General features: G+C 36.9%; 1 protein-coding gene across 1 annotated transcript in view; it reads right to left on the minus strand.

Moving 5' to 3' along the window:
* LOC110457378 overlaps positions 1-11,376 on the minus strand; it is a 30,133-nt gene extending 18,757 nt beyond the window's left edge. The window contains exon 1 of the mRNA XM_021508625.1: positions 10,911-11,376. Coding sequence (XP_021364300.1) covers positions 10,911-10,988 — 78 coding nt within the window. The 5' untranslated portion in view covers positions 10,989-11,376. The remainder of the gene's footprint in view (positions 1-10,910) is intronic.
* Between the last annotated feature and the right edge of the window lie 268 nt (positions 11,377-11,644).

Genomic DNA, 11,644 nt, shown 5'->3' on the forward strand with positions numbered 1-11,644 from the left:
CAATTTACACAATTCTAATTAGTTACACAATATACACAATTCCAATAAGTAACACAATATACACAATTCCAATAAGTAACATAATAAACACTTGATTGAATATAAAATGAAATATTCAACCGTACCCTACCGACCTATGATGTTTATTTGTGAGATATAACGACACGTTATGGAGTTCAGTGTATAAGTCGTTAATCTTCTCTCCCTACATTATTTATGTAAGTAGCATGTCTGACGATGACAGACATCAGCGGTCTGAACGAGATGACCCCCATCGTGATTCACAAATGTATGACGGGAAAAACCGGAATACAGTCAGATGAGCGCACCTAAAATTTAATATTTCATTAAATACGTAGTTATACTTAAGTAATATGTAAGAGGTAACTGCAAAATGAATGTGATTAAGTATTTAAGTGACATTTCGTGAACACGTTTTAAATAAAGGATTGCGAAATAAATACAAAATTTGAAAATAATTTCTTAAACACTTGATGGATGAAGCTTGGACTGCAAGTTAAAATGTTTGGTTAGTGTGTTTTTATTGTTTTACGACCCATCGACAATGTGATTAATCAAGTGCCATTCTAGAGGAACAGAAACTTTCATTTAGACAGAGGTTAAAAGGTCTGGGAATACAGCAGTATTCGTTGTAAATCTCACATTAAATGTATTACAAAAACGTTATTAATGTAATAATCAACTTATGTGCGTGTAGTATACGTATGGAAGAATATATAATGAGGATGAGAGACCTGGTATAAATGAAGGCCGATTTCGACCTGTCCTGATTTCCCCCCAACATTTTCAAATTCCGAGTTATATATTCCATCTTAATCTACAAACAAATGTTGAATGTTTTTTTCTACCAAGTAAAATGTAATGATATTTTTATGTCTACCTCAGTACCCATACACCTTTATTAAGGAAGGTGAACTAGATTATCTTATTATTTAAAATTGGGTTTCTCTTTTGCGCTCGGTAGTCTTTGCCACATGATACTTATATGTCTTTATTTTACAACAAGATGCGCGTTTTTATCATTTTTGACTTTGTTGACCCGGATATCTTTGTGAACTATTCATTTTCAGTCACCCTGTGGTTGACAGACGACAACCAATTACCACTGAAGTCGTGCATTATATCGTTTGTTTATTTTATTCATTCAAATTCACCAATCTATCGACATCGCCCGTCAAAACACTATTTCAAGTCACCTTCGCGGTAAGTTTAGCGGAACATTCTGACCGTGAGCTTGACAGGTTTACGTAGAGTTAGCGGTTAAACATAACTTTTCGTTTGTCAAGTCTTCAAATACGTACAAAATTAAATGCGAGTTCCCTCATTCCATAAATGTAACAAGTACCTAATCAGTCTTGCTGCAGCCCTATGTTAGCGCGGCGGGGGTCTCTATGTGGGAGGAAACCGCCCATACCATTTCGGGGAATCGAACCCCGGCCACCTTGGTGAAAGGCAAGTGCTCTTTCCACTACGCCACCCGACCGCCCGAATATGAATCCTACCGTAGGCTTTTGCGTAGCGTTGTAGCGTTGAAGCGTTCTAGAACGAAATACACTATAAGATAAACTAAAAGTACTTCACTATCATTAAGATATATTTTGAAAGACTAATAAGTTTATGTCGTACATAACTCCTTTTTATTGCAAGTCTCGATGCGCTGGTATTCTAACATCAATTGAAGCAGTATGTGTTTACCACACTTAATATAATTCACGATGAAAAACCCTTATTAACAGTATGTTATGAGTCTGTTAACTGAGAACAAGGAACACAAACTTCTTCCTTTTTGAGTAAAATGAGAGAGCAATACAAACACTTAGTTTGCAAGGAGAGTGATGCCGTAAACCTACACCCATACTCTTACAGTGATAAGGATGATCATAGCGTGGCTGTGTCCTTCGAGTATAAATTCTCTGAATGTAACACTTCCATTCATTACAATTGTGGTATTGTATGTTCACGTATGTGGCCTGGCCAAGGTTCGTGGCCAACCTCATGCGGCTTACAATGACAGATAAGAAATGTTTGTAAACTATTACTCATGTGCAGTAATTCATCTAGATCCCCAACAACCAATTCACGACTGCCACAGTGTATCACAAACAACATTTACACGAACGTTCCATTTTCTACCTCGTTTGTTTCTCATCGAATTAGTTGAAAAGTTTCTTTTTCTGCCACGTTTCCTGTTCAAACCTTGCTTTAAACCTTTCGAGGAATCTATGTTGTGTTTATTATCAATAATATACAAACTGGTGACGACGTTGGTATATCTGTACTGTTATCCTTTGATTATACGACGATAAACCGACAAATATATAGTGTACCGTTATACGGGTATTAGTGTTTATTTGGTCAGACTGACCACAGAACCATCTCTCTGATGTACCCTACCACTTATTGTATGTATATACGGGTATTCGTGATTATTTGGTCAGACTGACCACAGAACCATCTCTCTGATGTACCCTACCACTTATTGTATGTATATACGGGTATTAGTGTTTATTTGGTCAGATTGACCACAGAACCATCTCTCTGATGTACCCTACAACTTATTTTATGTATATACGGGTATTAGTGTTTATTTGGTCAGACTGACCACATAACCATCTCTCTGATGTACCCTACCACTTATTGTATGTATATACGGGTATTAGTGTTTATTTGGTCAGACTGACCACACAACCATCTCTCTGATGTACCCTAACACTTATTGTATGTATATACAGAAATATAGTGTTTACTTGGTCAGACTGACCACATACACTCTGTCTGAAATGTACATTACCGCCTTTTGTGCTGTACCATTACACAGGTGTCTAATGTATTTGTGGCAAAACTGACCACAGCAAGTACAATTGTATCTGTAACGGTAGAGACAATAAGATCCTCGAAATCCCGAGGGTTACGCTGAGCATTGAATGTAAGTGAGCGTGACTCCGGAAATGTCGAGGATGGGACAAAGGATAGAATTTGGTTATAATTTAAGGATCCTTGTCCCGCTGGTCTGTGGTTTTACGTATATACTGTTACCTTCCGTTAATTTCGTTTTAGATTTAACTGTAGCACATTTTGGCGAGAACACTAAAGTTGAACACGTATCTCAGTCGATTACAGCGACAGTATAACAATAGGAGGCTCTGAGTTGGAATCCCGTTCTAGCCCCGCTACATTTTCACACCCAGAACACCGGTTTTGATATATCTTTTTCCTGTTTTTCATTTTTCTCATTTTTTTCATAAAAGTGCCGCAAGATATGACTTTCTTTTCAGAAATGATTTCTGAAATGCTATAGTCAAGCCAGAAAAACTAGATTCCAATACTGAGTAACAGTTTATGGCAGAGGTCCGGGGAAATAGCTGGATAGCTTTCTAAGTTCAATTCTGCCAAACGAAGAAAATGTTTAGATGAGAATGTTGCCAAAAAGGACAATATTCCCTACTTTGGTGACGTTTTAACACGCGCTTTGTTTAGCGCTGCTCCCCAGTTTTCTGTGGTGATGAATATAACTATTACAGTCTATTTATTTTGAGATCATGAAATCATAATTACAAGTTTCATTGGCCAATTACCATATATTATTGTACGAGCTACTCACATGAAACGCTCTTCCAAGAACCTCCCCCGCATATGTAAACATCCAAGTCGTGGTAAGTTAAAATTACTTGTTTCATTTTCATAATTGTTTTATAAAATAAATAAAATATGTATATAAAGTCATATCTTAAATTATGTTTTAGATCATGCTAATAAATGAGAAATATCCAGTTTTGAAGTTTGAACGAGCTCAAACATCAGAACTAAAGAGATCGGTTCGCCCAGCAAAGACGCCCGAGTCTCTATACATATGGTACATGTAAGGTATTGGGTCACCTTGCAAACACCAGTGTTTTTCATGTTTCCTTCAACGTAAATTTCCTCTGCGCACTATTCGAATTATTCAATCGATAAATCTTATGGCATAGTAGTTGTAAAATGAAAAGAAAACAAAAGTTTACATATATTTAGGTAAAGGTTACTATTGCATTAGATAAAATCTCGAAGAAGGTTTCCACTTAGCTTTTAAAAAGAAGACGAGGCAACCAAAACGAGTTTTTCTGGTTAAAAGTGACTTCCTTTATCAAGTTTTGTCTAGGTTTTGCACCCATTGCTTGTATAAGTCCTTGGTAAACTGTAGGCTTTGTAATGTAAAGGTCCGGAGTTCGACCACTGCAGTTATCCTTTTTTTAATTTTTATTTTCAAGCATTCAAATTTCGACAACCTACATGTACATTTCGGTCAAGTGCATGGCAGCATGTGATGCTTTATGAAATATTTTCTTTTGAAAAGGTATGAAAAGAATATGTCACAACAGTGTCAGTGGTGATGGATAGAGTTTAACTTACAGGTACCCTGTATCTTATACTTGGCGGTGTTTACCGGCATGCTTACTTACGTTTAGGGGTGGGTTACACACTGGAGCATTATATTATCAACGTGTCTCTGGCTTCACACGCCTATGTACCCCCGAGACTCTCCAAACATTAAACACAGGACTCGTTAAACGACAATTAATTCAAACGTGAACTACAATTATTTATTAGGATTTAATAGGATATTAGTGGACGCAGGCATTGCTGCCTCTATGTCCACACCGATACATTGTGGTGGACATACAAATGGTTTATAAATAAGACGCCGTGTGATCGTACTGTATTATGATACATTGGTCAAGCAACTGCAAGTTTCAGGAATATTTCCTATGTATCTAGTTAGTTGTGTCATAAATAAGCAGCCCAGTATGTAGTGTTTACATTGATTTATATCGTCTGCCACAAATATTGTTATTCATATATATATCCGTTTTTTTTTTTTTTTTTTTTTTTTTTTTTTTTTTTAAATGCGGGGATGTTTCATTATATAGAGACCTTGGATTTCCCCATCGCTTTTTACATTACATTTTTTATTAACCACATAACGTGTTGACAAGACCATTAAAAGTGCTGATGACCAGCGGTCACCAATCAATCATAGATGGAAACGATCACACTGTCCGTCAATGTCATGAATGAACACTACATTCTACAGGTATGACTGGGTCGCTCTAACCAAGGTGGTCAAGCTTGACCACTTTGACATCGGGAAAATAACAAGTCAAAGATTGAAAGCTCTGAAGTGTCTGACGTAAGTGAAAAGCAGGTTACATACATCAGTGTATGAATCAGCAGGTAATCACACTGAATTAAGAATACCTGTAACAGAATACCCTGTATTTAGAATACCTGTAACAGAATACCCTGTATTTAGAATACCTGTAACAGAAAACCATGTATTTAGAATACCTGTAACAGAATACCATGTATTTAGAATACCTGTAACAGAAAACCCTGTATTTAGAATACATGTAACAGAAAACCCTGTATTTAGAATACCTGTAACAGAAAACCCTGTATTTAGAATACCTGTAACAGAATACCCTGTATTTAGAATACCTGTAACAGAATACCCTGTATTTAGAATACCTGTAACAGAATACCCTGTATTTAGAATACCTGTAACAGAATACCCTGTATTTAGAATACCTGTAACAGAATACCCTGTATTTAGAATACCTGTAACAGAATACCCTGTATTTAGAATACCTGTAACAGAATACCCTGTATTTAGAATACCTGTAACAGAATACCCTGTATTTAGAATACCTGTAACAGAATACCCTGTATTTAGAATACCTGTAACAGAATACCCTGTATTTAGAATACCTGTAACAGAATACCCTGTATTTAGAATACCTGTAACAGAATACCCTGTATTTAGAATACCTGTAACAGAATACCCTGTATTTAGAATATCTGTAACAGAATACCCTGTATTTAGAATACCTGTAACATAATACCCTGTATTTAGAAAACCTGTAACAAAATACCCTGTATTTAGAATACCTGTAACAAAATACCCTGATATAACATACGGTATTCCTAGCCTATTATCATTACGATAATGTAATTTTGTGTTTCTTTTTCAAAATATATATATAAAATATATATGTTAAATGTGGATAAGGAATTATCCTTCGCCATCTTCTGTATTGTACAATATAAATCATGTGCTATGTAATTTCATAACCTACATTGTATATGCTTTATTGCATTTGGTAAATAAAAAAAACTTGAACTTGAACTAGTTTATTACGAGACTTTCAACAACAGGTGTAATCAGGTGTCATCAGGACCCCTCCCACAGGTAAACCACATTACGTTATATTCGAACTAGATATTTTTCTCTCGAAATCTGAAAACCAAACATGATATATCGTATGCACCCAGTAAAAGGTTTAACGTATTTAATATATGAAAAGTATATATCAATGCATGACCATGTAAAGCTGTCAGAATTCGCTAATTGCACCTGCATAAAAATGTCAGGTTTTACAAATCAGCATTCCAGGTAAGTCAATTACCAGGTGTGGTGTTGGTTTGAGGCGACAGACGACACGAGATGACGTCATTATCAGTAATCGATATTGATATAAATCAACATATCAATTTGAGAGCGACTCATATATTGGAATTCCATGATTAGATAAGAGATAAACACAGGTAAACAGGATGATATATGAAGTTATATTCATAAGTATTATTTTTTTAATTTCAAATTTTAATATTCCCATCGTGTACAAAACCATTTACATCGTAAGGATAGCTCTACTGAATTTACGTTGCTTTGATAACGACGCTATTTAAAATATTTTGTATATTGTATCTTTTTGAATCTTATACGAGAGATACATAATTAAGCGTATCGGCGTGAAAGTTATTTCCAAATTGTTTTCAATCATTATCTAATTTGTTTGTAGGTAATTTCAATTATCGGTGCAAGCTTTGAGACACATTTTCTGAAAATAGTGTATGATATATTCGCTTTAAGTATGACTTCTGTTAGGACATAATACCTCAGACAGACAATGCTATGTTGGTATGCGCTGAAGTAGAAGAAACCTCAGCTATACAATCATATGTAAACTAGCGGAAAACATAAAAAGCGGCAACCTAACAAATCTATCAAGTGTTTAACACTGGGTTTTGCTGTTGATAAGATTAACTAAGATTGTTCTGGCTTGCCATGTCTACAAAAGGCCAATAGAGAAATGTATGTTACATGATTTAAGTTTAGTTACAACGCCAATAGCATTTTTTTGTTGATTTAATAAAATTCGATGGTACTTGATCGAAGTCCCGTTCGTTTGTAGATATTCAATCCATCAGGATCAGAAGCTACGCCCATGCATTCTGCGGCATTAACACTTCCGACTGAAGAATATTTACTCTATCTCTCCTTCGAAAACATATTTAGGTGAACTCTCTTCTGGTCCTTTAATCAAATATATACTGAATACGTATTATACGACTATTTGATGTAGCTCTAAGCTAACATATCGTTTATAACTTATAAATACGGTATATATCACTGATATTGGCGTAGGGCTACATCCAATGATCTCACTCGGTCATCACATGATGATCAAACAGTTACCTTTGCGGCATCTCCCCCCCNCCCCCCCCCCCCTGATCGTTCCATCTACTGGGCCTCACATCACAACCCCCTCCAAACTAAGCTCTTCTATTATAATTAACCATGGGTAATTTTTTATGATATTTTTGAAATCTGTATCTACAAACTTCGACTTTATAGACTATAATTAAAAAAATCCCTATAGACTGATAATTTAAATGGAGGTTCCCCAACGAGTGATAGTTGGTTATCATGTTTATCTAACTCGATTTCGTTAATTATCAAATTGTATAAAGGCACGAGGTTTGTTAACATGATAACCTACCATCAAGAGTTTGGGGTCGTTTTTCTCCCACAACGTTCATATTTTATCTGGAAAGCCATATGTTTCCCTTGAAAATACACTTTGTCGGCTTCCGATGGGGGAAACAATTGCCGTAAATCATGACGTCACAATGGAAGATGACGTCGCAAAGCATTGTTACGTGACGTCATAAATAATAAAATGACTAATGAAATCACGTCCAGATTGTTTAACCAAAAATGTTTACCAACTCCTAGCAGGGTTATCCAATGGGTCAGAAGTGAGGAAACATTGGTTGTGTGAGAGTAATAAATAACCCTTTTTGACCCAACAATGTTACACAATTTGTCAGGTGATAGATAAAATAAATATCTGATAGCTTCATATCGATGTGGTTACTGAAACGATTATTTACACTACCTGCTATCAAAGAAAAAATATGTAACCTGTAGTTTCAGGTAAACAAATGACATATTTACAACCATACATTTGCTGTTCACAACAACCAGGGCGCTGTTGTACAAAATGTGATTAGCCTAATCAGCGAATAGCTTACATTTTATTTTTGTGTACATTTATCTTTCCAGTAAGCAAACATTTCAGTAGATTAAAATTGCACGCACTATTAAGAGATTTCACCTCATATTTTAACCGAAGTATTACAGGTTGAAATGTCGTTAAACAGTTAGTAACCTAACCACCGTTTGAACAACTGGGCCCTGCTTGTCACGCGGTAGTGTTAGGTTTGGGTACCGTAAAACTTAGAAAAAACAAGCCAGATGGTTATAATCAAAGAGTAAATCTATTCTGTCGATCACTTATCTTACGATTTGAGAATAATTATCCTTTCTTTGGTCGTATCAGATTTTAAATTACGCATTCATTTGTTGATCACCACCTTCGCTGCATGATATATATATGTATATATCTGCGCCTATCAGGCAAACTAACCTGTATTCTATATGCCCCCATGGGACGTATATCTCTCGGCTCATAACGAATCTGAATAAGGAATATTCATAAAGCAAACTTATAAATTATTTCAGTGGCGGATACCAGATACCTATCCTGAAGCCCAAAACACACCCTCTGGATCCGCCACTGTATTTGTACCCTGCCTTTGGTCATAGAATACGTTCGCAGCAAAAAATCACATTTTAGACTTTAAATACATAAAAGGAAAAATAAAAAATGGACATATATTTGAGAGGGATAATGCCACAAGCTGAACAGAATATTTAAATCCAGTTCCTTGAAAATACTTTTAGTTAGAAATCACAATATGGGGATTTATAACCAACTCATCGGTTTTTACTGGGTTTACCAGGCCACTTCCTGGTTCGAGAGTACCTGTAACATTGAGTGGGTTCTATTTTTAACTTTTTGCTACGTATTATTGAGAAAGCCTTTTAATCCCACCTACAATCTGACCCCGTGCCAGACTGAGGGAAGTAAATAACGTATGGTTGATCTAATTCATACAGTCACGTGTATATAACACGAGCTCGTCATACAGTATCTTCATCATTTTTACCATCAATTCTTTGGTACGCAACCCGCCCTATCTAGAGCCTCGTCTTTCCCTCAGGAATTACCCTTCGATCGTAACATTACCCTCATTTCATATAGGGAGCTTCACGCTATCCTCATCCCATTTACCCTCACCTTACCCACTCGACACTCACTCCAGAGCCTCGTATTCCCCTCAGTGTTCACATTACCCGCATTCTGTCGAGTCGTACCCTATCGTTTTCACCTCGGTCGTAACATTACCCTCACTGACCCGACCTTCAATGTACCCTCGTTCCTTGTATCTCTATATTTCGCCATTTTACGAAACTCTTCATCTACATGTGTTTTGTATTACCCTCAAATATTACCTTTATTTTACCCTCGTGCCTTTCACCTCTACAGCTCCCACGATTCTCGTGACTCTAACTTTACCCACACTCAGTCTAGCCTTATTTATAATAACCTGTCCCCCTATTTAACCCCATCCACACTCACTCTATCATTATTTACAATAACCTGTCCCCCTATCTAGCCCCCTCAACACTTACTCTAGCCTTATTTATAATAACTTGTCCACCTATCTTACCCCCTCCACACTTACTCTAGCCTTATTTATAACAACTTGTCCCCCTATCTTACCCCCTCAACATTTACTCTAGCCTTATTTATAATAACTTGTCCACCTATCTTACCCCCTCCACACTCACGCTAGCCTTATTTATAATAACCTGTCCCCCTATTTAACCCCCTCCACACTCACTCTAGCCTTATTAAGAATAACCTGTCCCCCTATCTAACCCCCTCAACCCCTACTCTACCCTTATTTATAATAACCTGTCCCCCTATCTTACCCCCCCCACACTCACACTAGCCTTATTAAGAATAACCTGTCCCCCTATCTACCCCCCTCCACACTCACTCTAGCCTTATTAAGAATAACCTTTTCCCCTATCTAACCCCCTCCACACTCACTCTAGCCTTATTAAGAATAACCTTTTCCCCTATCTAACCCCCTCCACACTCACACTAGCCTTATTAAGAATAACCTGTCCCCCTATCTAGCCCCCTCAACACTTACTCTAGCCTTATTTATAATATCCTGCCCCCTATCTTACCCCCTCCACACTCACGCTAGCCTTATTTATAATAACCTGCCCCCTATCTAACCCCCTCCACACTTCCTCTACCCTTATTTATAATAACCTGTCCCCCTATTTAACCCCCTCCACACTCACTCTATCATTATTTACAATAACCTGTCCCCCTATCTAACCCCCTCTAGTCTTCGCTTACTTTTTTTGTCTCTATTCTAATCATTCACCTTTCCTCAATTCCTCTTGAATTTTGATTTTTTTTTGATTGAGTTCCTTTTCAAAGCTGATCACCAACATTCAAAATACGTATAGAGATTAAAAATGTATATGAATATGAATTTGCCCTCAAGCTAACCATGCATACACGATTGTCTATCTCAGTACAGTGTGTCGTCCCCACTGAATCTTATTAATAAAATCTGTTCCAAAAACACTATTCATTTATTTACATAATTAAATCACTTGTAATCAATTAGTACCTTACCTCTGATGACGTCATCATACCCAGAACATGAACAACCACTGCGAGTGTTACCCTGATCAGCAATGAATTATTTCCCATTTTTCACGAAACACCTGGATCACCGTCTCCACTTTAAACACTGGTATATAAAATGTACGAAAGTTATCTCAGTAACGCGTTTCACACATCCGAACAACTGTGTTTGTTGTAAATCCGTCCATTGGAGTGAGATGTGCAAGTGATGATGGTCTGTCCCGCTTTTGACTCAACCGGCACTTCATGATTAAGACCTTTATAACGCGCTGGCTATCATTTCGAGTACACAGCTATGACATATTTCCCGTTCTCAGCTTAAAAACAACCCTATTAGGACGACTAGCCCATCTTTGGTATATGTATGCACATGAGGGACAACCCGGAAGTTTTATTAAAGCTTGCGGGGCTGTAAGTGTGTATGTGTAGCCCTGACACACAGGTATTTTATATACACGGCCATCGGACAAGCTTCGCTGACTCCACACTGTAGTCACTTGTATCATACATAGTTATATGTGACTGCTATAGAGGGTTTATGAATCAAAGTTCAACTTTTGTGTCAGCTTAGGTTACTCGCGTGCCAGTTTATACTATTATATTAACATGCGTGTAATGCAATTACAGACGTGCATAAAACGTATGTAGTCGTCTTGTAAGACTAGTATGCTGTATGTCCGACGATAGCCCCTGTGAATTGATTCACCTGCACGCGTGGTAAG

The sequence above is a fragment of the Mizuhopecten yessoensis genome, unplaced genomic scaffold, assembly GCF_002113885.1.
Source record: "Mizuhopecten yessoensis strain PY_sf001 unplaced genomic scaffold, ASM211388v2 scaffold9109, whole genome shotgun sequence".
Taxonomy (NCBI): Eukaryota; Metazoa; Mollusca; class Bivalvia; order Pectinida; family Pectinidae; genus Mizuhopecten; species Mizuhopecten yessoensis.